At 47.0% G+C, this 26,052-nt stretch overlaps 11 protein-coding genes across 11 annotated transcripts; 4 read left to right on the top strand and 7 right to left on the bottom strand. All coding sequences in view use genetic code 12, as the record gives it.

Annotated features, from left to right (window-relative positions):
• Positions 1-99: 99 nt before the first annotated feature.
• LODBEIA_P33170 (40S ribosomal protein eS19) lies at positions 100-847 on the bottom strand (the record flags this gene model as incomplete). The annotated part of the gene is made up of 2 exons (XM_066973414.1): positions 100-514; positions 828-847. 2 exons carry the CDS (start codon positions 845-847, stop codon positions 100-102), a joined length of 435 nt encoding a protein of 144 aa, XP_066830255.1.
• Positions 848-1,162: 315 nt separating this feature from the next.
• On the top strand, positions 1,163-2,173 carry LODBEIA_P33160 (60S ribosomal protein eL18; the record flags this gene model as incomplete). Its single annotated transcript, XM_066973413.1, has 2 exons — positions 1,163-1,274; positions 1,725-2,173. 2 exons carry the CDS (start codon positions 1,163-1,165, stop codon positions 2,171-2,173), a joined length of 561 nt encoding a protein of 186 aa, XP_066830254.1.
• Positions 2,174-2,589: 416 nt separating this feature from the next.
• On the top strand, positions 2,590-4,266 carry LODBEIA_P33150 (uncharacterized protein; the record flags this gene model as incomplete). The annotated part of the gene is made up of 1 exon (XM_066973412.1): positions 2,590-4,266. One exon carries the CDS (start codon positions 2,590-2,592, stop codon positions 4,264-4,266), a length of 1,677 nt encoding a protein of 558 aa, XP_066830253.1.
• A 529-nt stretch (positions 4,267-4,795) lies between these two features.
• Positions 4,796-5,797, top strand: LODBEIA_P33140 (uncharacterized protein; the record flags this gene model as incomplete). Its single annotated transcript, XM_066973411.1, has 1 exon — positions 4,796-5,797. One exon carries the CDS (start codon positions 4,796-4,798, stop codon positions 5,795-5,797), a length of 1,002 nt encoding a protein of 333 aa, XP_066830252.1.
• Positions 5,798-5,850: 53 nt separating this feature from the next.
• LODBEIA_P33130 (uncharacterized protein) lies at positions 5,851-6,520 on the bottom strand (the record flags this gene model as incomplete). Its single annotated transcript, XM_066973410.1, has 2 exons — positions 5,851-6,439; positions 6,504-6,520. The coding sequence occupies 2 exons, from the start codon at positions 6,518-6,520 to the stop codon at positions 5,851-5,853; spliced, it is 606 nt and encodes a 201-aa protein (XP_066830251.1).
• Positions 6,521-6,873: 353 nt separating this feature from the next.
• Positions 6,874-7,923, bottom strand: LODBEIA_P33120 (uncharacterized protein; the record flags this gene model as incomplete). The annotated part of the gene is made up of 1 exon (XM_066973409.1): positions 6,874-7,923. One exon carries the CDS (start codon positions 7,921-7,923, stop codon positions 6,874-6,876), a length of 1,050 nt encoding a protein of 349 aa, XP_066830250.1.
• A 515-nt stretch (positions 7,924-8,438) lies between these two features.
• LODBEIA_P33110 (uncharacterized protein) lies at positions 8,439-9,755 on the bottom strand (the record flags this gene model as incomplete). The annotated part of the gene is made up of 1 exon (XM_066973408.1): positions 8,439-9,755. The coding sequence occupies one exon, from the start codon at positions 9,753-9,755 to the stop codon at positions 8,439-8,441; it is 1,317 nt and encodes a 438-aa protein (XP_066830249.1).
• Positions 9,756-10,466: 711 nt separating this feature from the next.
• On the top strand, positions 10,467-11,978 carry LODBEIA_P33100 (uncharacterized protein; the record flags this gene model as incomplete). The annotated part of the gene is made up of 1 exon (XM_066973407.1): positions 10,467-11,978. One exon carries the CDS (start codon positions 10,467-10,469, stop codon positions 11,976-11,978), a length of 1,512 nt encoding a protein of 503 aa, XP_066830248.1.
• Positions 11,979-12,026: 48 nt separating this feature from the next.
• LODBEIA_P33090 (uncharacterized protein) lies at positions 12,027-14,843 on the bottom strand (the record flags this gene model as incomplete). Its single annotated transcript, XM_066973405.1, has 1 exon — positions 12,027-14,843. One exon carries the CDS (start codon positions 14,841-14,843, stop codon positions 12,027-12,029), a length of 2,817 nt encoding a protein of 938 aa, XP_066830247.1.
• A 315-nt stretch (positions 14,844-15,158) lies between these two features.
• Positions 15,159-19,658, bottom strand: LODBEIA_P33080 (uncharacterized protein; the record flags this gene model as incomplete). Its single annotated transcript, XM_066973404.1, has 1 exon — positions 15,159-19,658. The coding sequence occupies one exon, from the start codon at positions 19,656-19,658 to the stop codon at positions 15,159-15,161; it is 4,500 nt and encodes a 1,499-aa protein (XP_066830246.1).
• Positions 19,659-21,247: 1,589 nt separating this feature from the next.
• LODBEIA_P33070 (uncharacterized protein) lies at positions 21,248-25,720 on the bottom strand (the record flags this gene model as incomplete). The annotated part of the gene is made up of 1 exon (XM_066973403.1): positions 21,248-25,720. One exon carries the CDS (start codon positions 25,718-25,720, stop codon positions 21,248-21,250), a length of 4,473 nt encoding a protein of 1,490 aa, XP_066830245.1.
• Between the last annotated feature and the right edge of the window lie 332 nt (positions 25,721-26,052).

The following is a 26,052-nucleotide window of genomic DNA, read 5'->3' as shown; positions in this document are numbered from 1 at the left end:
AAAATTAATGCATTACATGAAACTAGTATACAGGGTTTTTTTTAAAATCGCTCGTCTTTAATATTGATATTAATAAAGCAAAACAGCAGTTCGTCACGTTTACTCGTCGTCTTCTAAAGTTTGAGCAGCAATACGGTCCAAATCTCTTTGGCCGTTTTCTGAGATCTTTCTACCACCCTTTTCGGAGATTTCCAAAACACCAATTTGTTGCAAAGCTTGAACACATTTTCTGTTGATGGAACCTGAAGCGTCAACGTGCTTGTGTGGTCTGAAACCTCTGTTCTTAGCACCACCGTACAATTTGTTCAAAGCACCAACACCAACGTGTTTTCTCAAGTAGATGTGTCTGGCAATGGAAGCAGCTCTCTTGTAGAACCAAGTTTCGGCTTCTTGTGGTGGCAATTCGTTACCGGCCGAGGTCTTGACGAGATCAACGTAACCTGGAACTTCCAACTTACCTTGTCTTTGCAAGAATTGTGCGTAAGCGTTGATGAATTCTTGAGCGTCAACGTCTCTGTTGAAAGAAAAAAGAAACCTGTTAGTAATGCAAAGCAATTTTTATGAATTCTTCCAGCAACAGGCAAAAAATGATATAAACCATGTTGAGCACAACACGGGGAGGGGGCTAACAAAACAAAAAAAAAATCAACTTGAATTCAAGACTGATTCAATTGAGGTTGAGTTTTGCACAAGAGCTGCGGGTGGTTTCACCCATTCCCCCGAGCTCTTTCCGTCCACCACGACAGACTTATATCATTCCACGAGTTTCCCTGGATTGGCAAAAAAAATGCACTATTAATGGCGTCTATTGACCTCCACTGACATACCTAACTGATACACCTGGCATGTCTGATATTTGTCTCTATTATCGGTAAGGAATCAAGTCGAGTAAAGGGGCAAGTAGTTGATAGAATGTGGTTTACAAGTTTTCAATCTTTTTTCACTCGCGCGTATGGTAGCGAAGCTGGTGAAAGTCATTAGGGCTATAGCCCGCGCAGGTGTGTATTTTCACGTGTTTTTGGCCTGCTTTCCACAGTGCAGAGCATTACGGTGCGCACAGGTCTGTGTGTGGTGTAGCCAAGGGGACAAATTTTTCAATATATTCCATCACCTTTCAGATATTCCGTCCCTAGCACAAGACCAAAGTCACTAATAGTCAAAGATGGGTAGAGATCACACCAGCAAACAACACATCAGATCAGGTCACAGAGAGGCCCCAAAGTCAGACAACGTCTACTTGCAATTGTTGGTCAAATTGTACTCCTTCTTGGCTCGTATGTAGAAGATGTTTGGAACAAAAAATCAGAAGATGTCATTTTCACCATTTACCATACGAAAAAAGAATGTGAATCGTGAACGACTTGTTTTTTGGGCTCAACAAGGGGATGAGATGAGCACGGAGAGGTTCTAGTGTTGTGGATGTTGAATCATCAAATCACACATACACGAAACACACGGCGACTTCCTAGCAGGATAATGGACATATTATCGAAAACTGCTAGCGCCGGCTGATTGTGAAAGAAAAAGAGGGTATTTCTTCATTTTTTTCTGTTCAGAATCCACCAGATCCTTCGTCTTGTCCCTCCAACTCATCAGTCGTCACGAATACTATCTGCGAGTGCATTTTTCGAGCCTTGGGTTCGGGGGGAGAAAATCAAAAGCGCGTCTTCTGAGCAGACACCAGTATGGGTATACTAACTTTTTTCTTTTTTTTTTTCTTACAGGTCGTACTGATGCTCCATTCAACAAGGTTATCTTGAGATCATTGTTCTTGTCCAAGGTCAACAGACCACCAGTCTCGGTTTCAAGAATCTCACGTGCCCTCAAGCAAAAGGGTGCTGCTGAAAAGACCGTTGTTGTTGTTGGTACCGTTACCGATGACAACAGATTGTTGGAATTCCCAAAGACCACCGTTGCCGCTTTGAGATTCACTGCCGGTGCCAAGGCTAGAATCGTGAAGAACGGCGGTGAAGCCATCACTTTGGACCAATTGGCTTTAAGAGCTCCAAAAGGTCAAAACACCTTGATTGTCAGAGGTCCAAGAAACGCCAGAGAAGCTGTTAGACACTTTGGTTTCGGTCCTCACAAGGGTAAAGCTCCAAGAATCTTGTCCAAGGGCAGAAAATTCGAAAGAGCTAGAGGTAGAAGAAGATCAAGAGGTTTCAAGGTATAAGGTGTATATTTGAAAAAAAAAACCCTCAAATACGAAATCTCCCCTTAATTTTATGTATATTAGTTGACGTTGTGACTATATGTTTCATGCAATCGAAAGTTGTATTTCTGCTCTTGAAGTAAAAATGAAAAAGCGCATGTGTTTTGAATATGAATGTGAAACGTATTCTGCGGTTGACAGGGTTTATCCTTCCAAACGTGTACCTCGGGCGGCTCTGTTGTCCTTTTTAACACATGTACGTGGTACTCCCCATGTAGGAGCAACTTTAACAGTTTTTGATTCCGATTGTCAAATCAACCATAAATACAGTAAAAAAAACACCTGGTTTTCAATTGTGGCTGACTGAGCAAAGGCTCTTTTTCTCAAAAGTCCTTGACGATTTGGGTGAATGGATAATTTCCAGAAGATAAAACCAGATGTCCATCCAGTTTGAAGTTTTACCGTCTGAAATCATCCACAGGGTCATTTATTGGCTTTCGGACGGCAGAATAAGCGCAAATGTTGTTCATCCCGAAAACCCGATCCCGTCGCATGTTTATGTTCAAAACAGTATAGAGTGCGGCGACTGCTACGCCGATTTGTTGTCTCTTTCATCCACTTGCACATCGTTGAGGCGAGTCGTGGGCGAGGTGATATTTCAAAAAATGAGCTTGGTGAGGTTGAATCAAGTTGACAGCATACTTTGCAATCCAGCGCTGCAGGAGTTATACAGCGATAAGAGGGCTTATCAGAGGCAGTTTTTTATTGAATTGGTTGGCCGCAACGTTCTGAATTGCAGGGTTGGCGAACCGGCAGCGAAAAAGGTTAAATCCCCAGCTGATGAGCTGGAGGAACCGCGAGCCCGCAAGAGCCGCTACGAAAAGGAACTATGCATGTGCTATTTTGTTCGGTTCCTCGAGTGTGATAACGACATCTTGAAAAACGGGGATCTCAAGATATTTCCCAATTTGACGGATTTGAAGATCTTGGACCAGAGGCTCAGCTCGGCAATTCCAGAGAGTGGGAGCAGTTTGACCAAAATCAAGTACCTTGCAACGCACGCTCAAACGTTATCGCTCTCGCCCGCGTTGTTGGATACCGTTCCGAGTTTGAAGCGGCTCGATCTTTTCCTCGATTTCAGCAACGATTTTTTGCTGAATGGCGGTACAAGAAACATCATCAACAAGTTTGAGGCTGGCCCAAATCAACTCGAGGACCTTTTTTTGATCTTGGACAATCCATACACGATCAAATACTTGGAGACCATTTCCTTGTTGAGGGCAATAGCCAAAAATGCAAAATTGAAAAAGTTAATGATTCGGCTGAAAAGAAGAAAGATTGTTTCGTCGTTGAACCAGAACCAGTCCTCGCTAAACCCCGGGTTTTCAGGTGACGAGATCTTGGAAATGTTTGGAGACCTTTCCTCCTTCACTGTCGACATTCGCGTGTTGGACATGCTAAATTTCGACCCGTCGACTTTGGCGTTGAGGCTAGAGCTGGCAGAGAAGAAACCATTGCAGGAGAGAAGACATTTTGCAATTGTTGACCGCGCCATTGTCGGGCCCCACATGTCGCAGAGCTTGCGAGAAAGCTTGAGTGCCGTTATACGACTTGGTCAGTATACGAGTTTTGGCTTTCAATATGGAGAATCCTTGGAGGAGAGCCATTTGCATGTCCTCAAGATTGTCACGGATTTCGTCCAGTGGATGATCAACCAGGGCCAGGTGGGCTATTGTGGGTTGCGGTCAATCTCTATCGAAAAATGTTGGTCTGTAAGCGATGACTCGGTTATCCGCGAGTATTTGATGTCTAGTGACGGCAAGGAAAGAGCAAAAGCCAAAAAGGCGACTTTATGGGGTAGGTACCCTTTTAATTCTCCTAGGTTTCGTGTGACAGATGCTTATGCTATTCATTACACCAAAGAAACGGGCAGCTCCATTTCTGACGCCAATGGCTATTTTATTGGAGTTTCAGACCGCCCGTACAATAAAGCCAATTTCACCACGAGTCCAGAGCATCTGAAAAACTTGGACCAGTTTTGGAGCTATGAAGCTTCTTTGTGTGACTTTGAACAGTACTCTGTTCCTCAAAGAACCAGTTTGTTGATAAATTAGAAAAAAAAAACCGAAAATGCAGAGTAATATCAAGAAGTACCTTATTAAAAGAGAAAGCGGTGTAATGAGCGTTTGTTACAGAATTGATGAACTTTTGATTTTATTCAGATGTAAAGAAGAGTTTGCAAGTATTCTTTTCTAGTGTTTTATGAAATTTTGCGGCAATTCCAAGCAAAATCACCAGAGAGTGAGCACTTGATCATCTCAAATTTGCTTTATACCTCTCTCTGTATCTTTTCGAAAAAAGACTTCTTTGAGAAGCAATTTGACTGCACTTTCACAACACTATATCTGCAATGTCAAGAGATTGCAAAAAATGATATGTTTTACATCTTCGTGTAGGTTGATAATAAGTAGGCCATGTCCTTTTGCACGTGACTCGGACATTAACATCCATGAGCGCAATTTCGTTTGCCGTTTTTTCTATGGTTCTAGTAATGTGAACGAGATCCAATATCGCCCTCTCACCTTCCCTCACCTCCACCATGACAATAGCATACAGCTCGAGATTCTTTTTCACACAGAAATCATGACGCAGCTAACGCCTATAAGAGGCTTCACTAATACGCCCGTGACGAAAGTTGTCTGCATTGTATCCACAATCTTGCCCTTGGTGTTGTCGATACTATCGATAAAATACGTTGTTTACCTAATAATAGATCCATATTTGCTGGAGTATCTTCAGGTGTGGAGAGTGTTAACATATCAATTATCGGTGGTGAATGAGTCGGACTATTTGCTAGCAGCGCTCTTGTGGTTCCAGTTCAAAGTGTTGGAGAGATTCTATGGCTCGAGGAAGTATTTGTCGATCGTTGTGTTGTTTGCCGTCTACAATGCAATTGCATGTGTTTTGTTCATGCTAGTTGGCCAGTTGGTTGTCAACTATTTGGCATTTGCAATTAAACTACTTATCCTGAACTTCCAAGGCGAGATGGCCTATGGAAAGACGATGTTCAATGAAGTTATACCGGGGCCTGTTGGAATATTGTCCTCGTTGTATGTATCGTACACGGTCAATATCCCCGTCTGTTACTACTTCAAGATCTTGCTTCGAAAACCGGCCACCAATGCAGAAGACGAAAATGTGGGCGAAAAAGCCTCTAGTAAAGAGTTGACGCTCAGTAACCAGTTCCCGATCCACATAATATACACCATGCTATTACTAAACAATGGAATTAGGTCAATCATCCCAGGGGTTGTCGGTTTGCTTATTGGGAAATTGCACTCGTATGACCTTTTACCAGGTGGCTCATCGTGGCTCATACCAAGATTTGTATTCCAGTTGCTGGTCAACCCAAGAAGGACGCTTACTCTGGCGGTGCATTACCTCCACCAGCGCGTTTTCAGTCGAGGCTACGAGTCAGTGCCAAATGGGCAGTTTGCAGAACGCGCCGAATTGAGAATCAACAGTGAGGAACCTGACGATAATGACGAGATTTTGGACGAGACGAGGCAGCAAGAGAGTCAAATACGAGCGGAGACACCAGTTAGACCTTTGGGCAGTCAGTTTCTTGACACGTTTAGAACGTAGCATTGATAACGATAATAATAATAAAATATATATCTTTATCTGTATATATTCATCTAAGAGGATTTGGCTTTCTTCCTCCTTTCCACGTCCCAGTTGTACAATCTCGCCGTGTTGACCTCCATCGTGGTTATATTCTCTTTCAAAAAATCGAGGTCTTCTTCAACAATGGTTTTTTGCTCTTTGTTTTTGGCAAGTCTATCGTTTAAAAGCAGCACTGCTTCATCGAGCGGATACTCCAACATGACTTCGGCCCCCAACCACAAATAGACAGAGTCAAGCTTATCCACACTAATTGTAGCTTTATTGTATAACGTATCATTGAGTTCGTAATTGAATGTGAGTTCTTTCTTTTTCTCGTCATCGTCGTCATCGTCGTCATCGTCATCGTCATCTTCTTGTTTCTTTGCGCGAGACGCCATCAATTGACTGATTACCTCCAAATTTTTCTCAATATCAGGTATCTTTGAGCTCAAGTCCGCAAGCTGCTGCTGTTTCGACAACTCCATGTACTTGTATTGTTGTAGCCTCTGCTGGAACTGAGACATTATCGACTGAAACCCATTCTCGGGGTCCTTGATCACATCCAGAACTTTTTCAATGAAAGGTGCCTCGGGGATCCCTCTAGGATTGGTTTTCTTGGGCCTGAAGTTGAAAGTCAGTATATAAAAAAATTACCGTTCTTGAACTCTTATCTTTCCCTACATACTTTAGTATCTCAGCCATTTTGGAATCTTTTTCAAGGGTGGGGAGGAGGAAAGTCTTAAGTACTGGAGTCCGTTTCGTTGCCGCCTGGCGAAAAATAACTGGCAGTCCTGTTGTTTCTCTGCCTCTCGTCGCGATCCACCACATCCAGAGATGCCAAAAGAATAGAGATAGTAGGAGAAGAAGAACACGCAACGAGGAATGTGCCATTAAAGATTCAAAGGGAACTTTACAACCAATCAGATACAAATCAGGTACGACAGTCCTGTCTCCCACGAGAGTTTTGTAGCAGCTCAGAGAAAACAGGAGGACAAACAGTCAGAACTTGAATCTCATTTCAATGCAGAGATCATCTATATAGAATAAAAGTAAACTCAGTTTGTTTGAGCACTTCCACCGTAACATGACGCATTTTGCTTCTTTCTAATGTCGATTGCATTCAAAACAGATTCAGCAGCCTTCAAGCCCAGCAAAACCATTCCACCAAATGTTGGACCCATTCTCCAGGAACCACCCACTTCCGCCACTTCCATGCCTGCGAAAACAACACCGTCGAGGCGCTCGGTGCTTCCCTTGACCACGGCATCCTCGGCCAAGTTCATGTCCAAACTGAGCATTGGAGAGCGGGTAAAGCCAGACTTGCCTGGAGGGGTGTCCTTGGTCAACTCTTCCAATCTCTTTGCCGAAAAGGCACCAAAGGGACCATCATGGCCCGCGGCCGACAACACGATATCGCAGTTGATGGTGTTTGGGTCCATGCACGAGTGGTTGTTGTGGTTCAAAGTCACCAAAGTCCAGTTGGTAACCACACCAGCGACTCTCAACTCCCCGGTGGTCTCGTCGCGCCTGGTGAGCAAATCCTCCACTGCAGTTGCATTGAACAACTTCACCGAGGGAAACAGCAACACTTTTGAGATTAAGGTGGACATGAACAAGGCAGCGTGCTTGACAACCACATAGTCTCCTTCGTCTTCGTATTCAACACCCAAGTCGTCCAAGAACTGCTCAGCAGGCTTCCTCAAGACCATGGCCGAGAATAATTGACCGCCCAACCAGCATCCACCGCCTGGCGACACGGAAGCTTCAATGATGGCAATCTTCAACTCCGGTCTGTTTTTAGCCAACACATACGCAGCAGACAACCCAGCAGAGCCAGCGCCAACAATAACAACGTCGGACTCGGCATACTTGTCGAGATCGGCAAAGTACCTCTTGGTCATGGCACGAGAAACGGTTGATTCTCTGATGGGGGCAAACTTGAAATTGTCCCAGTCGGCAAACTTGACGTCGCCGTTGGCGGCATCTGTCGTCAAGCTGATCTTCTGGTCAGCAGCTCTCGACTTGTGTTTTTTACCATCAGCAGCTGGCGTGAACTTTAAACCAGCAGTCACTGGGGCAGTTTGTATAATTGGTGCAGGAGTCATTTTTTTACTGTTCTTTTAGGCGTTTTGCTACGGTAATGCAAGGGTGAAGGCAATTGAAAGAACCGAATCTCCACTTTCTTTCTTTCTTTTGGGTTTGACTTCCTATTTATAACCACCAGGTGGACGAAGTAGGGGGGGAGGGGGAAGCTCATGGAAGCCATGGCGTTCTAACAGCATAGTTCCAAACGTGTCCTAACCCCTTGAACTTTGTCAAACAAATATCCGCATGTGTCAGGGGATCCTTGTTATGTTCTCCTTTGCTGTTTTGTTGGTTTCTATATTGCTTGTTCAACCGACAAGTATGCGGGAATTGTTAACGCATATCATCCCAAACTGTTGAAAGTTTTATTTTCCAGCGTTGTTCTCGCCAGAGTTTGCATAAATGCATACCAGCCCCAAACAGGGAGGGAGAGGTTTTACTTTACAAATTTTCCAATTTATCCCGTCTACTTTCTCAATTACCGCCGCCCCCCCCTCTTCCCCCCTTTTCTCGGCCCTGTAAAAACATATCTATCTTATCTACTATTTTCGCTGAATCCATGGAAGTATCTTTCCCGAAAGTTCCTGATGTTCATCTCCTTTAAGCCACTTCGTGTCTCTCCTATATACAGTTCATCCCTTTTCACGTAGACGAGCAATCTCCTTGACCATTTGTTGAAATCTTGCTCCAAATTGTACAACAACTCAAGGCACTTGTGCTGGGGGATAAGGGTGACTTTGAAATCATCGTTTGCAGTGGGCATCCAGAATGCTAGTCGACCGCCCACGGGCAATCTGTCACTGGCAAACAGCAACAAATCATCAAGCAAGCTAGACAACTCATAGGGCTTCTTTGGATGCATGAAGTCGCGTCTCAAGTGGGCAATGGTTCCATCAACAATATTGTGTTCTCTTCCAGCAGCTTTCTCCTCGTTCTTGGCACCAAGCACCCGGAGCCCTTCTCGAACCCCGTAAGGAGGATCGCAAATTATGGAGTCAATCTGAAAGTTTTTGCGGAGCGCATTGTGGGTAAAGTCCATCGTGATCACGTCGATGAAGTTGGTCAAGGTGCCATAGTCCTTAAAGTTGAATCTGACGTTTCTCTTCAGACCGTTCCCACTAAGCGTCCTGCCGTCGATATCAGACCCAATCGTGAGGGCACCATACCCTGCAGCGGCCACCAAGAACGAGCCCGTGCCTGCAAACGGATCATAGACGATTTGATCGGGTAGCACGTGCGCCAAGTTGCAAGTGACCAAAGAAAGCTCTGCGTCGAAAGAAGTGGTTCCAATGTACTTTCGTTTTTTCAAGTCGTATCGTTCCACCAACCCGTTGCGGACTCGTTCGCTCAATTGGATGAGTCTGCCGAACCAGAGCTGTTTGGGCTGGTCGGCTTTGTCCTGCCCCGAGACTTCGTACTCCTCCAACACGGTGAACGTTTCATCGGGAGCCTTTAAGTTGATGGGGCCTTCGAAGTCGAGATACGAGAATGACTCGATTGTTTTAACTTGGGATTTGTGGTCGCGCAGGCCTTTAAAGCTTTCAAAAGTGAATTTGAAGCTGCATTTTTTGTACACGTCGAATCTCTCTGCGCTTGTCTCCTTGATCAGGGCATGCAATTCCTCGTACGTTGCGCCTTGCCCCCACAACTCGTATATGCCTCGAGTGAGGACCGCTCTCGAGATCAAGCGCCTGGCACTGTCGTCGTCCGGCAACTGCACCTCTAGGTACGGCCTCGTTTCGTCGTGCTGCGACAAGTCTAGCTTGACATTCACGAGTTCGGCAAGCGCATCTAGCTCCGCGATCCGAAAGTTTGGATGCGCTTGAGCAAAGAGGATCAAATAGGATTTCATCTGTGGTTTGGAATGTTTTCCTGAGGGGAGGGAAGCCAAAAAATTCCATCTCATCACATTTTTCAGCGGCTTTTTTTTAGAAAATATACAAAAAAAAAAGGTGATGGCTCTAGATGCACAGGAAACTCATCTACATTCATGAGGAGCTACAAATAGTATAACTATGGTCGTCATAAGCCATTGAGAATTGTTTTTATACAAGTATACCCCGTGCATTAAGGCACAGAGTGTCCATCTTGTCTACTCTACCGTCGATGAGTTGCGTAAAGCTGAGGAAGCCGGCGCGCTACCAGTTTGGAAATGGACGAAACTTTTACATTTCCAATTCTCACGACAACCGTGCCAGCGCCAACATCACCATCATCATCAACACCAACAACGCCTTCAGCAACGCCAGCCACCCTTCCCCCATCACTCATTCATAGCATATAGTTCTTTTTGAAAATTGATTCATACTGGTGTGATTGCAGAACTCGAAAACTTCTATAACTGTATAACAGATACATAGTTTGTTTAACTTTCAATAAACTATAAAAGCTATCCATACACATTCATCGAGCAAAAAAAAAAAAAATCTACTCCCAATAGTTTAGTTAGTAACAGTCACCTGTTTAGTTTCGTAACTGATTCTTGGATACCGCCGCATATAGTGAGCAACGTTTAGTTATTTGAATTTTTTTTTTTTTAAATTTTTTGGGTTGGGGTCAAACTATGTCGAATCTTGATGACGATGAAGCCCTCTTTGAGGATTTATATGGAAATGACGACGAGGAAAAGACAAGAACTGAGCCGGGGCAGGAGCAGGAAAAATCGGTGACTCCTGAAGATCCGCCCACGTCCAGTGCTGATGCGGAAAAGGATACCGCGGAGGAGACAAGGACAGAACCGCTGACGCAACCCTTGCCTCCTCCTACCACTGCAACCCAGGACCAGAGTCTGACTCAGTCCGTACCGGCACCACAAGCATCACTTGTACCACCACCAGCAGCACCAGCACTAGCGGGTGGTGCTGGTGGAGCTGCTGGTGGAGTGGAAGAAAGTGCAGACTCAGTTCCACAGGCGACGCCACAATTTGCATTTGACCCAAACCAGTTTGCTCAATTCAGCGGTATGATGCCCATGCCCGGCCAATTGCCGGGAGGAGTACCCCCTCCACCACCGCCAACCGTTCCTCCACAACAGCAGCAGCTGGGCAGCGCTTCTGCGATGAGCCCGGGCTCGGACATGGGACGTGATAGTGGGAAAATGTTTGTTGGTGGACTCAATTGGGATACAACAGAGGAAGGATTGGTGAACCATTTTTCCAAGTATGGTGAAGTTGTTGATTACACGATTATGAAAGATAACGCCACCGGCAGATCGAGAGGATTTGGGTTCTTGACGTTTAGAGATCCGCGGTCCGTGGACCAGGTGATTAAAGAAGAGCACATTTTGGATGGGAAGTTGATTGATCCAAAGAGAGCCATTGCGAGAGAGGATCAGGATAGAGTCGGCAAGATCTTTATTGGCGGGATCGACCCCATGGTGACGGAAACAGAGTTTAATGAGTTTTTCTCGAAATTCGGTAGCATCATTGATTGCCAGTTGATGATTGACAAAGATACGGGAAGGTCGCGTGGGTTCGGCTTTATCACATTCGACTCTCCCGATGCCGTGGACCGCGTTTGCGTCAACAAGTATCTCAAATTGAAAGGCAAGTCGATGGAAGTCAAGCGCGCGGCGCCTCGTGGACAGCACAACCAGCAAGTTGCCATGCAACAGCAACAGCAGCAACAACAACAGCAGCAACAAGCGGCGCAACAAGCTCAGCAGACGGGCCAAGCTTACAACCCATACGGGGCTCAGTACGGCCAGATGTTCCAACAGATGAACCCCGCCATGAACCAGGAGTACATGAGATATTTCCAGTGGATGATGTACCAGCAGGCACAAGCCCAGGCGCAGCAACAAGCCGCCGCTGCGGGAGGCGAAGCGCAGCCCGCTCAGCCTTTGAATCCGCAGCAGCAGGCCGAGGAGCCCGACGCTGGAGACGACGCTGGTGCTCAACGCGCATCTGCATCTACATCCGCCCCGCCATCCAATGGCACTCCACCGAGCGAAAGACCCAATATCCCAACGGGACCCAAGAGATTGCCTCCAAATGGACCACGGGGCGGCAGAGGTGGATATAGAAGAGGACGCGGTGGCTTTCATCCGTACAGGGGAGGAAGAAGATTCGGTTAGTCTAATGTATATTTACTATTTTTTCCCCCTTTTTTTCTTTGCTTTTTATCACCTTCTTTTACTGGGTCGAGCATTTTTGGCTCTTCTTTGCTCTTTGAGTGCTCTTGCCTTGCGTATCTGCTCTGTTGTTTTCAATTCTTGCTGCTGGCCCGGCTTGTGGTAGCCCTTGACCCTCATGCCGGAATCAAGCGCCTTTTCGACCTTCTTCTTCTGTTTATGGTAGTCGTCCCTGTACTTGTCGGGCAATTTAGGAGCAGTGCTCTTCTTGTGCTTGAATTGCTGCTGCTGCTGCTGGTTGTTGTTATTGTTACCACCATTCTCGTTGAGGGAGGTTGTCGGCTTAAGGTTTCTTTGTTTTCTCCACTCGTCAAACTTGCCAGATCTAAACGACGCAGGCAACTTGGTCCCATTTTCGCTGATGATGTACTTTTTATCCGTCGACCGTGAGTTGATATACTTGCCCTTCTTCTTGTCCCACTTCATAACTTGCGAATTCTTTTGTATCTTGTCGTCGTTGTCCAAGTCAAATGTAGCTGCTTGGGCGTCGTTGGCAAAGGACGACGCGATGGACAATTGCTTGTCCTGAATCACCGAGGGAGGAGCATAGTGGCTCATGAAGAATTGCGGATCCCGATACGATTTCCTCTTTTGCAATTGTTCGCTGTCCTCGAACGCGTCCTGCAATTCATCTTCATCCACTTGTTGGTGGTGGTTATAGCCGCTCGACTCATCTTCGGTCTTCAATATCTCCTCCTCGATACCATGCGAGAGGCCTGCTAGTTTCTCCTTGTGCAACAATTCTCTACGCTCTTGGGCCTTGCGCTGAATTGGCGCAAGCTGGCGCCTTCGCTTGTGCATAAACTCAGCAAGACTATCGTTCTCTTTAACACCCTTTTTGCGGAGCTCAAAAACAGTCTCCTTGACATTTCTATTCTGCAACTTTGCCAAAAAATCTTCTTTCAATTTTTCCATATTCTCACCAAAGAGCAAGTGCTGGTCATCCCACGAGTTTGTCTCCATTATTTCCTTGCTTCTCTTTAGCGACTCAGCAGAGGCCGCTTGTCTTGTGCGGTGGTACAACTTCTCACCCTTGGCCGCCACGTCTTTGAGCACCTTGATTTCGTAATCATTGCGAAGCAAATTTTCGTACAACTCTTGGAATGTTTCTATGTCCAACCGCGGCACCGACCCCACCACGAGACGTTCCGTATAATTGACGCGAGGCGGGGTATATGCATCTCCTTGCTTCTTCCTGAGCAATGCGCATTTCGCTTCATGCATTGAGGTCAAGAGCAATTTCTTGCCCAAGAACAACTCCAAGTCGAGCAAATATGGCAATTCTTTAGCATTTACAATCGAATAAGCCCACCCTTTATTACCTGCTCTCGCGGTACGACCAACTCTGTGGATGAATATTTTCGATGAGCCCGGTAAGGTGTAATTGACGACGTTTGCCAAAACGGGGATATCGATACCTCTAGCAGCCACGTCCGTCACGACCAAGATCTTGGTCAAGCCAATTTTGAACTGGTAAAGCTGGCTTTTTCTCGCGTGTTGGTCCAAGGTACCGTAAATGTAGGAAACTAAGTAGCCGGCTGCTCTTAATAGCCTCGTGACGTACTCGACATGGTGCTTTGTTGGAACAAACACAATCGTGGACTGCTCGGACGGAAGCTGGTTGGCCGAGGGCATCCTCTCCTTTTTGAATTTGTATTTCCGTTTTTTTCTATCTTTGCCATTGGAGTCGGCCACGTCTTCGTCATCCGACTCCATCTCCCTCTTGTCCATGGCAACCAACTTGTTGATTTCCTCGGCAGTGCCAAGCGGCATCTTGATGACCTCTTGAAGTATATAGAGCAAATTAGCTTCACGCTCGTTCTTTTTGGTGGTGAAATACGCCATTTGCAAGTTTTCTGAAATCTTGGACTCGGCGTCCAATCTCACCAACACCGGGTTGTTCAAGCCCGCTTTGGCGAAATCAACCAAGGACCGCGGCAACGTTGCTGAAAACAAGAGCGACTGTCTATTCGGGGGCAACGCAAGCAACAACTCATTCAACTGCTCAGCGAATCCCATCTCAAACAATCGATCAGCTTCGTCAAAGACGATATACTGCACGCTCATCAAGTCAAACTGCATCTCCACTTTCAAATGCAAGAACCGACCGGGAGTACAAACGATGATATCGGGCTTCGTCATCATCTTACCGAAATCTTCCTCTAGCGTATCACCACCAATCAACACAATAGACTGCAAATTGGTGCCGTGGCTGAACTCCTTCACTTGCTTGTACGTCTGCAACGCCAACTCTCTCGAAGGGGAGAGGATCACGGCACGCACGCCGCCGGGACTACGCAGCTTCAATTTTTCAATCAAGGGCAACACGAACGCGGCCGTCTTCCCGGACCCCGTGCGCGCCATACCGACAACATCTCGATTCTCAATCACCAACGGGATGGCTTTCCTCTGTATAGGCGTAGGTTGCCTATATCCCTTCTTGGCGATGTTCATGAGCAAGAACTTGGACAAGCCAAACGAGGCAAATGAGTCCGCTTTGGCTTTCTTGGCGATGGGGTTGCTAGTGGCGAAATAGAAGCCGACGTTTTGGTCTTCGTCTTCCCCGTCGTCGTCACCACCACCGTCTTCGTCTTCCCCGTCGGATTGCTCTAATTTCGGAAACGCTTGTTTGTTATTGAGCTTGGCTTTCTTGGTTGGTTTCGCTGCACTTGTGCTATCGTCGTTTGATTCTTCATCCAGGGAGACAATCTCATCCTGGTATTCGCCCTCGCTTTCGCTGCTAGAGTCACTTTCGTCCGACCTCACTGCCAAGGAGCCGGCAATATCAAAGTCTTCAGCGTCGGACATTGGTTAGAGTATTCTGAAGTAGGGGAAGGAGAGTTCTCTGAGATGACTTGATGCTCTATCGACTGAAAAATATAGAGGGCCTGCAACTCTAAGCGCCGCACGGTGATGGATGGGCATCGCCATACAATTTTTTTTTCTCTCCAGTGGGGCCGAGCTGGAGCGCTCACAGCATAACCAGCCCGTGAAAAGACGCTTTTACCGTGTCAAGAGCAGGAGTTCAATTCGCAAAGAATAATCATCAAATTAAATAATGTCTAGTAGTCTATTCACGGCAAGAAATAAATATATAACTCTAATGTCCCGCCTCTCTCGCTTTTACTTCTTATGTTTCTTCTCCCTGTTGCCCTTTGGAACACGTGCTAACCAGTAAAAGAAAGTAGTCAAGATAATGTTAGCACCAATGAAAGCAATGACGATACCCCAGTTTCTCCATCTTTGGCTGAACTCAGCGTTGACGCTGTTCAAGAATGTGTTTGTTGACGAGATTTGACAGTATTTACAGTCGCCGTCAATGACGCGGACGTAACCGCCAAAGTTTTCCAAAAACTTGCCCATGTAGGAGTCGCAGGATTCTCCCAGCGGCGGAATAACCGTCACTAATTCGGCTGCGCCACACACAACCTCGGTGTTGGCTAACCCTGTGGCTAATATGCCTTGAACCATGTACGTGAATGGATTGCAGTAGTACATAAAAATCCAGAACCCAGGTAACGCGGTTTTTGAGGCCAAGATACCGCAAAAGTTGAGACACATGGTGAACAACATAACGGCGAGATTTGCTGCGTTGATTTCCAGCTCTTGGAACGAGATGCACAATTGACCCATGGTGGAAGTGTAGATGTAGAACGAAGTGAGGAACAACCACATGAGTACGCCTCTCGAGTTTACCAGGTCAGTTGGCTCGGCGTTTCTGTATAGTCCCACAGGGTAGTACCAACAAAAGAAAGACAAGGTGCCAATGACAAACTGGAACGGAATCTCTGAGGAGATTTGACCGGTGATGAACGCGACCCAGCTGAATGTACGCGAGGGCGCTTCTCTGGTTTCGTACACATCTCTGTGGCGGACATAGTATGGTAACATCTGCTGCACTAGGGTGTTGAAGGGGATAAATGACATAAAGATTGAAAACATTTGATTCTGCAAGCCTTGCATCGACGTGTTGGCTTTGAAAAAGGAGAATCCGTTAAAGATTGACGCGGCAACAACCAAGAAAATTTTGGAATAGATGTAACCTGGCGTTCTCCAGTTTTGGACAATTACTCTCCAAGTGACAATCAAGTATTGCTTCCACAATGGGGCTGCGTATTTAAGTTTGGCCTCTGGTTCCTCATCACGGGGCAATTTCGAAAGCTCAGTTTCCATTCTGTTTAATTCTTGTAAAACGGTTTGATACTCTTGGGAGTTTCTCCAGACTTCAAAGTAGTCTGCTTTTGCATGCGATCCTGGCGCTGCGCCAACAACGTGCAACATCCACTCGGCAGGGTTGGCATCTGGGGGACACGGGTCAGCTCCATGGCTCTCAAAGTAGTCAATCAATTTGCAGCAGCCTTTACCCAAGTCGCCAAAATACACAGTCTCACCGCCTTTCTGCAAAAACAAAAGTCTGTCAAACTCTTGCATCAATATAGCGGAAGGCTGGTGGATCGTGCACAAGATGGCCTGTCCGTGGTCTGCCAATTTCCTCATCAACTTACAAATCGACCAAGCTGTTTGCGAGTCCAAACCGGAAGTGGGCTCATCGAGGAACAACAACAACTTGGGCTTGGCGACTAACTCAACACCAATGGTCAACCTCTTTCTCTGCTCCACGTTCAAACCTTCGCCTGCAACACCAACCAAGGCATCGGCATATGCAGTCATTTCCAACAAGTCAATAATGTAGTCAACGTACGCGTCCTTCTCCTTCTTGGGCACACTATTTGACTGTCTCAAGTACGCGGAAAACTGCAACGCCTCCCTTACAGTTGAGGCAGACAAGTGCAAATCTTGCTGCTGGACATACCCAATAGACCTCTGGAACGATGAGTCCAACGAGTGACCATTGACCATTCTTTCGCCATCGGTGATGACACCAGTAGTGACACGCTCAGATAAACAGTTCAACAAAGTGGTCTTACCAGCACCGGAAGCGCCCATCAATGCCGTGATTTGCCCCGGTTTAACCCAGCCGTCGACGTGGTTCAAAATGACTCGATCTTCCTTTTTAATTTTCACTTGGTAAGTCAAGTTTTTCCAAAAGAAAATATCTCTATTGCTTGGGAACTCAACATCGGCATCTGAAATGGACTCCTTTCCTTCTTCGAATTGTCTAGCCTCAGCCTCGGCTTCGTAGCCGACTTTTTCGTTTGGCATCCCACCGAATTCAGAGTCAGTTTTGGCTTCTTTCAATTTCCTTTCCTTCTTTTGCTTCTTCAAGGATCCTTTCAAAAACAAGACTATTTCACCCTTTTGCATGGCACCCTTGTTAATCTCGGTAAGGGCAATGTAGACAAACAAGAAAAACACCGCAAACCCAATGGTGATTCCCAAGTTTCTCCATTTGTGCGCATTGGAGTAATTGTAAAGTCCCTCGATGTAGTCGGTTCCATTCACAACCGTACTACCTGGTCGTGCCCCGACTGCGGTGCAGACCCTATTGGCATCTGCAATACCTTCGTATCCAGGACCAACGGGCACAAAGTTGGCGCACTCAAACTCACGATCATGAAACTCGTTACACATGAGTGATTCAAAGACATAGCCCACGGGGTTGATGTAGTTGATCCATCTTGACCAACCCAACATCATGGGCGTGGGGATAACGAAACCAGTGTATATCACCATCGCCAACAACAACACGATAGCTGGAGTCATGGCACCAGCAAGCGAGGTCGACACGGCACCAATCGTTCTAAACAAGTGAGACATGACCAAAGTGCACCAACCGTTCATCAACCAGTAGAAAAAGAACCGTCCAGGGTTTCTTCTGAAATTAACCATAAAGTAGAAAACAAAGTTGAATGACATGGACATGAGGAACTTGGTGGGTAACTCTGACACAATTCCCGCAAGAGCATCGGCTGATGGTCGGTAAAGGGCGTATTTCTTGTGTTTTTCAACGATGGGTCTGGCTTCGAAAAGAGCCATGATCTCCAAAAGCGACGCGAATGCATTGTACAACACGGCAAAGAACATTGATGCTCCTCTGAAGTAAAATGACTGCGTGGTTTGATTGAGATTGTAAAACACCGAGGACAAGATGAGACCCATCACCAACTGCCCAAACACGGAAAAGATGGGTATTGAGGGGTCCCCTTTCATACGCAACCAGTTCCGTTTCATTATATACTTGACCTGCATGGGGAACGAAACCGTGTATGGTGAAGTTGGTGCTGTGTGATTTGCTTGTCTCGCTACGTGTGAATCGTGGAATAGTTGTTTGGTGTTGAGCTTTTCGCATTCGACAAAGTGTTGGTCAATTTCTTGAATCAAGGCAGTATATTCGGGGGAGCTTTTCCAAAATTTGTCAAACTCTTCGGAAGTTCTAGGAACTTTGTTTTCAAACCCCGGTCGCACAACTCTTTCCGCTGGGTTAGTGATGGACGTGAGGAAATCGGCCGTGGTTTGTCTTTCGGGACATTCGTATCCCATGTTGATAAAGTACTGCTTGGCTTGGTCTGCTCGACCGAAAAAGATCTGGTAGCCTTCGTAGAGGACCACCACTTTGTCGAACAAGTCATAGGCGTCCTGCGAACACTGGTAAATGGCAATCAAGGGGGTCTTCTCTAAAACAACAGCCGAGGTTTTCAAAGCTCTGATAAACTCCAACGCGGTGGCTGCGTCTAAACCTCTCGTGGCATTATCCCAACATTGTATGTTTGCCCCACTCAATGATGCTTCAGCAATGGAGACTCTTTTTCTTTCACCTCCAGATACACCTCTAACGAAATCGTTTCCTACTTTAGTGTGTCTCGTGTGTAACAAGCCGTAGGTGGCCATGTAGACACTTGCCAAATGCTTGGCGTAGGCTTCTCTCGACACGCCGTCACCACGATTCTGGGGAGTTCTGAGCCTTGCTGCAAAGTCTAGGGTATCCCCAACGCTCAACTGGGGAAAGTGAACGTCTGTCTCGGCTGAGTAAATCACGTCACCTCTATAATGCTGTTCTATGTCCTTCTGGGACAAACCGTCATACGTTATCTGTGATTCTTTCCCTATATGGAACCCATATGTGTTGCATGCGATTGACTTGAGCAACGTCGAACAGCCACTCCCGGGTCTGCCCAAGACCACGGTTAATTCACCCGGCTTCATTATCGCATCCATGTGCTTTAAAATGTTGAACAATTCAGATTCCTTCTCCTTTCGCAAGAATCTAACGCCCTGGGTAGCCAACTTCCACAACGCATTGGTCACCGTTGGTTGATAATCGGTGTCATTAGCAACCCCATATGCTCGAAGCTCACGATAGGCAACGCCCAATCTCGACGGCTTATAATACTCGGGATCGCTCTCAAACAACTTTTTCAAATTCTTGACCCAAAACTTGGCTTCGAATTCGTCAGACTCGGGGTCCAATTTCCGCTCATCAGCCTCGCTCACGGGGTTGACACCGGGGACCTGCGACATGTTTGTGAGGTACTTGTGCAAACCAAGAGCCGAAGGGTTGTCGCCAAACGAGTCGTGGGTGAAGGTTCTAGCCAACTTCCTGACATTTTTATCGTCATCTTGCAAGCCCTGGTACTCGGTGATTGAGTGCTGGTCTGAACTCGAGTTGCTCGACGACTTTTCTAGTCTGTTCAAGGAGTCATCTTTCAACTCAACATCAGACATGGTTGTGGGTATTCTGATTTTGCAACTCCAAAATCAAAAAATGAAAAAAACAAAAATGGTTAAATGTGTTCCATTTGAGCATAGAGGGAATGGGGAGGGGGATGGCCCTGCCATTTTATATACAAAGGCAACGCATCCACCATATTAATGAAGGACAAGCATCCCAAATAGCACCTGGACATCCAATTAAATCCCGGTGCAAGGTGAATAAAGTTCTTGCGGTCAGGAATTTTTTTTCGGGTAAAAAATAGCCGTTTCACGGGAAGCGGGAAGCGGAAAGCGGGAAACGGCGCCTTCTCCCGTTTCCTTTTTCTTTCCGCCCTTTCTTCTTCCTGCACCACACCGCAGGGACTGACAAGATACGACGATAGACCATGAGAGGGAATTTCATTGAGTCAATCACAGCTTTGCCGTAGGGGGGGAATCGAACACAACCAAACAAGAAAACAAACAAACAAACAAGCAAGCAAGCAAGCAAGCAATTACTCATTGAAAGAAGGCGCCCACCAGCGTGGCTTTCTCGATGTTATGCGTAAGGGCTAGTCTCGTCTTCCTCTAAGGATCTCTAGGAGCTACGGAAAGCAGCTGAGAGTTTTATTTTCCCCAACACGTCCGGGTGCTAACGCCGCTTCCGCTGGCGTCTTGAAGAGCAAGACAAAAAAGTGTGTTGCGAAAGTTAAACGACAGAGACACGGAAACATGCCGATATGAAGGCGGTGTAGTCATGGGACCCCCCCTCAATTCAAAAGGCATCCTTGCCAGTAGCTTCACAACGGTTACTTCAAGACCTTTCAATAATTACAGTAGTTGCAATCCCTACTCGGTCGAGTTTTGTCACTCGTGCGCTATCCTTCTGGCTGATCCTGGCGATGGAAAAGTTCTGTGTCGTATGGGCAATGGTGTATCCGTCGCGGATAATTTCTACCCGGATAATTTCAAGATACCCGAACCCGTCCATCATCTAGAACCGAAAAAATCCCTCAACGCTAATCCCCAACAATAGAATGCGGGTCAGCTAGAAAGGTAGAGAGAAAGAGAAGTAGAGAGACGACGTGGCGCAATCAGTATACCCTGCACATCCTCGCTGAAGCAACTCCACGCAGCAAGGTTTCAGCGTGTAGTCGTCGCCAGTCGTGGTGAGACCAGTTCTCGTACCGTCCACTTAGTAGGTCAAGAACCGCGTCAGGTTCATCTCCAAGCGGCACCAACCGCACCCTTTGAAACCCTCGTGTTTGGAAAATCAGTCAGGGGAGTTAACTCCGCATCCGCATCCGCATCCGCATCCGCATCCGTTCCAGCGGAACACGTGACTCGGGGGCGTCGCCAATCAGCCAGGCACAAACCACGGCTGTTTCCGCGCGGCGCCGCATGCGGCTCGTTGCACGTGCGCGCTGTTATTGTTGAAGTTTCTCGATCTACCCCCATCTAGATACACCACTAGCCACGCAGTCTGAACCCTGCTTCTATCTCTACATCCAGAACTAGCTTCCTATCTAGGTACGTTGGTGTCGAGCTTACTTAGACTGCTAGTTCAATCTCAAATTTTTCTTTTCTTTTTTTTTAACTACTCATCATCTATATACGATATTTTACGTTTCTATTCTGGTTTTTTTGTCCAGTGTTGTGCCGATTTTTTCCCTGTTGCCCTTCGGCACGCGTGCTAGCCAGTACATAAACGTAGTCAAGGCGATGTTGCCCATGATGAACGCAATCACAATGCCCCAGTTTCTCCATCTCTTACTGTATTCAGCATTGACCGAAGTCAAGAACGTGTTAGTTTCGCTCATGGAACAGAATCGGCAATTTCCATCCGCAGTGTCGAGATAGCCTCCAAACATGGCGATGAAGGGGCCCATAAACTGTTGGCACGTATAGCCCTGGGGTGGAACCAACGGCACCAACTCGGCCTCGTTGCACACCACGTTGGTGTTGGCTAACGCCACCGCCAAGATCCCCTGGATCATAAACGTGATGGGGTTGCAAAAGTACATAAACACCCAAAACCCGGGCAAGGCGTCCTTTGTGGCCAAGACCCCGCAAAAGGTGAGACATAGCATAAAGAGCATCAGCGCGAGATTGCTTGCATTCAACTGGTGCTCCAGGAACGACATGCACAACTGGCCCATGGTCGAGGTAAAGATGTAGAATGCAGTCATGTACAACCACATGAGAAATGCTCGTTCGTTGACTGCATTTGTAGGGATGGCGTTTTTGTATAATCCCACAGGGTAGTACCAGCATATGAACCCCAACGTGCCGAGCACCATCTGAAAGGGTATCTCCGACGTGATTTGGCCGGTGATGAACGCGGCCCAGCTGAAGGTTCTGGAGGGAGCTTCGCGGATTTCGTAAACGTCTCGGTGTCGCACAAAGTAGGGTAACATCTGCTGTACCAAGGTGTTGAAGGGAATAAATGACATAAAGATGGAGAACATTTGATTTTGCAAGCCTTGGATGGAAGTTTGGGCTTTGTAAAAGGAGAACCCGTTAAACAAGGCGGCCGCGATGACCAAGAACAATTTGGAGTAGATGTAAACTGGCGTTCTCCAGTTTTGCACAATCACCCGCTGGCTCACAATCAAATACTGCTTCCATAACGGCGCCGCGTATTTCAATCTGCTTTCAGGGTCATTGTCTCGGGGCAACTTGGACAATTCCGTCTCCATTCGTGTTAGCTCGTTCTGCACATCCTGGTATTCTTGAGACGATCGCCACACTTTGAAATAGTCTTGTTTCGCGTGGGACCCTGGTGCAGCACCAATCACATGCAACATCCACTCGGCGGGGTTGGCATCTGGGGGACACGGGTCAGCTCCATGGCTCTCAAAGTAGTCAATCAAAGTCGAGCAATTGTCACCCAAGTCGCCAAAATACACAGTCTGGCCACCCTGCTGTAGAAACAATAACCTATCGAAATACTTCATCAAGATAGCTGAAGGCTGGTGGATCGTGCACAAGATGGCCTGTCCGTGGTCTGCCAATTTACGTATCAATTTGCAGATTGACCAAGCTGTTTGCGAGTCCAAACCGGAAGTGGGCTCATCGAGGAACAACAACAACTTGGGCTTGGCGACTAACTCAACACCAATGGTCAATCTCTTTCTCTGCTCCACGTTCAAACCTTCGCCTGCGACTCCAACCAAGGCATCGGCATATGCAGTCATTTCCAACAAGTCAATAATGTACTCCACGTACGCGTCCTTTTCCTTCTTGGGGACCTTGTTTGACTGTCGCAAATAGGCTGAAAACCGCAATGCCTCCCGAACAGTTGACGCTGGCAAGTGCAAATCCTGCTGCTGCGCGTACCCAATCGACCTTTGAAAAGATGAATCTAGTTCGTGGCCATTGATCCTTCGTACACCTTTCGTAATCACCCCTGTCGTCAACCGTTCCGATAACGTGTTCAACAAGGTGGTCTTACCAGCACCAGTTGCTCCAATCAAAGCCGTGACTTGACCCGGCTTAACCCACCCGTCCAAGTGATCCAAAAGAACGCGTTCTCCGTTCTTGACTTTAACCTGATAGCACAAATCCCTCCAGGAGAAAATCTCGCGATTGCCATCTAATTCCATCCTATTGCTCGAATCGCTAGGTGTCCTGTCCTCGGACCTACTGGCTTCAGCTGTGGTCTCATATGAAACTTTCTCGTCGATAACGGTGCCATGACCAGACTCGTCGTCATCGTGAGACCTTTTCTCACGCTTGTGCTTTTTCAAAGATCCTTTCAAAAATAAAACAATCTCCCCCTTTTGCATGGCACCCTTGTTGTACTCTGTAAGAAAGATGTATACGACCAAGAAAAACGCCGTAAACCCGATAGTGATTCCCAAATTTCGCCATTTGTGGGCGTTAGAATATCCGTAGAGCTCGTCTAGGTAATCGGTACCGTTAACTAGAGTGCTGCCCGATCGTGCGCCAACAACGGTGCAGACTCGATTCGCATTGGGCACATTCTCATATCCTGGACCAGAAGGGATGAAATTTGCACACTCAAACTCACGATCGTGAAACTCGTTACACATGAGTGATTCAAAGACATAGCCCACGGGGTTGATGTAGTTGATCCATCTTGACCAACCTAGCATTAGCGTTGTTGGAATCACGAAACCAGTGTATATCACCATCGCCAACAACAACACCACGGCGGGCGTCATTGCCCCAGCGAGCGAGGTCGAGACGGCACCAATTGAGCGGAACAAGTGGGACATGACCAAGGTGCACCAGATGCACATTAGCCAGTAAAAAAAGAACCGGCCGGGGTCACGTCTGAAATTGACCATAAAGTAGAAAACGAGATTGAACGAGATTGACATGCATAGTTTCACGGGCAACTCAGTGGCGATACTCGCGAGTGCGTCAGCAGCAGGCCGGTAAAGGGCGTATTTCTTGTGTTTTTCAACGATGGGTCTGGCTTCGAAAAGAGCCATGATCTCCAAAAGCGACGCGAATGCATTGTACAACACGGCAAAAAACATCCCGGCGCCTCTATAGTAGAACGACTGCGTGGTTTGATTGAGATTGTAAAACACCGAGGACAAGATGAGACCCATCACCAACTGCCCAAAAACGGAAAAGATGGGTATTGAGGGGTCCCCTTTCATACGCAACCAGTTCCGTTTCATTATATACTTGACCTGCATGGGGAAGGAGACGGTATAGGGGCTAGACGGCATCACACGGTTCGCCTGCTTGGCCACATGAGATGCACGGTAGGCGCTCTTGGTGTGGAGCCGTTCACACTCAAGGAAATGTTGATTGATTTCTTCAATCACCGATTGGTACTCGCGAGATCTTTTCCAATACGATTCAAACTCGCGTGCGAGACGCGGCACCTTTTTCTCGAATCCGGGGCGCACCTCGCGCTCCGCTGGGTTGGTGATGGACGTGAGGAAATCGGCCGTGGTTTGTCGTTCGGGACAGTGGTATCCCATGTTGATAAAGTACTGCTTGGCTTGGTCTGCTCGACCGAAAAAGATCTGGTAGCCTTCGTAGAGGACCACCACTTTGTCGAACAAGTCATAGGCGTCCTGCGAACACTGGTAAATGGCAATCAAGGGGGTCTTCTCTAAAACAACAGCCGAGGTTTTCAAAGCTCTGATAAACTCCAACGCGGTGGCTGCGTCTAAACCTCTCGTGGCGTTATCCCAGCATTGTATATTGGAGCCGCTTAGCGATACCTCGGCGATGGAGACTCGTTTCCTTTCACCGCCAGAGACACCACGTACAATGTTACTGCCAACCATGGTATGTCTTGTGTGTGACAACCCATACGTGGCCATATACACGCTTGCCAAGTGCTTGGCGTAGGCTTCTCTATCGACGCACTCGCCCCTGTTTTTAGGGGTGGAGAACCTGGCTGCAAATTCCAAAGTGTCCCCCACGGTCAAGTGCGGGAAATGGACATCTGTCTCGGCTGAGTAAATTACATCACCCCTGTAGCTTTTCTTGATCTCTTTCGGGGTCAACCCGTCGTAGGTGATTTGCGACTCCTTGGCGACTTGGAAACCATACGTGTTAACTGCGATGGTCTTGAGCAACGTCGAACAGCCACTACCGGGTCTGCCCAAGACCACCGTCAACTCACCCGGCTTCATTATCGCATCCATGTGTTTCAAAATATTGAACAACTCGGATTCCTTCTCCTTTCTGAGCATCCGGAGCCCCTGGGTAGCCAACTTCCACAACGCATTGGTCACAGTGGGCTGGTAATCGGTATCATTAGCAAGCCCGTACGTTCTCAAGTTCCGATACGCCACCCCCAAACTCGAAGGCTTGTAGTACTCCCGATCAAAATCATGCAATTTTTTCAAATTCTTGACCCAAAACTTGGCTTCAAACTCGTCGGAGTCGGGGTCCAATTTCGCCAAGTCGGTTCTCCCCACTGGTATCACACCGGGGACCTCCGACATATTGGTCAAGTATTTAGACAACCCCGAAGCTGACTCAACGTCCTTTGACTGCCGCGTAAGCGACCGTGCAAGCTCCCGCACATCGTGGTCATTATCTTGCAACCCCTGATAGCTATCGCTGATCGACACACTATCCTCAGCCGGCAGTTTCATTTTGCTTGCAAATCAAACCCCCAAAAAAAAATAAATAAAAATGTAAAAATTGATGGAAAAAAAAAGGGGGGAAGGTATCTGTGGTGGATGGAGATGCGGCTGGGACTCTTGATACATATAACCCTCTTTTCCAGCGATGGGAGAAAGAACATATATGTGTGGTTCGTAACCGACCTCGCAAAACGAAGTTGGAGAATCGCCTGTTATTTATTCGAGGAAGAAAAATTTAGCTACCCTAAACCTGTAATCACGGAAAACGGAACTGGTTTTTTCGAGTGTGGAGATAAGTAACCACATCCGTTTCGGCGCGATGGCCCAAATGAAAAATGTAA

The sequence above is a fragment of the Lodderomyces beijingensis genome, assembly GCF_963989305.1.
Source record: "Lodderomyces beijingensis strain CBS 14171 genome assembly, chromosome: 4".
NCBI lineage: Eukaryota > Fungi > Ascomycota > Pichiomycetes > Serinales > Debaryomycetaceae > Lodderomyces > Lodderomyces beijingensis.
Note: the sequence above shows the minus strand (reverse complement) of the source record. Positions and strands in the feature narration are given on the sequence as shown.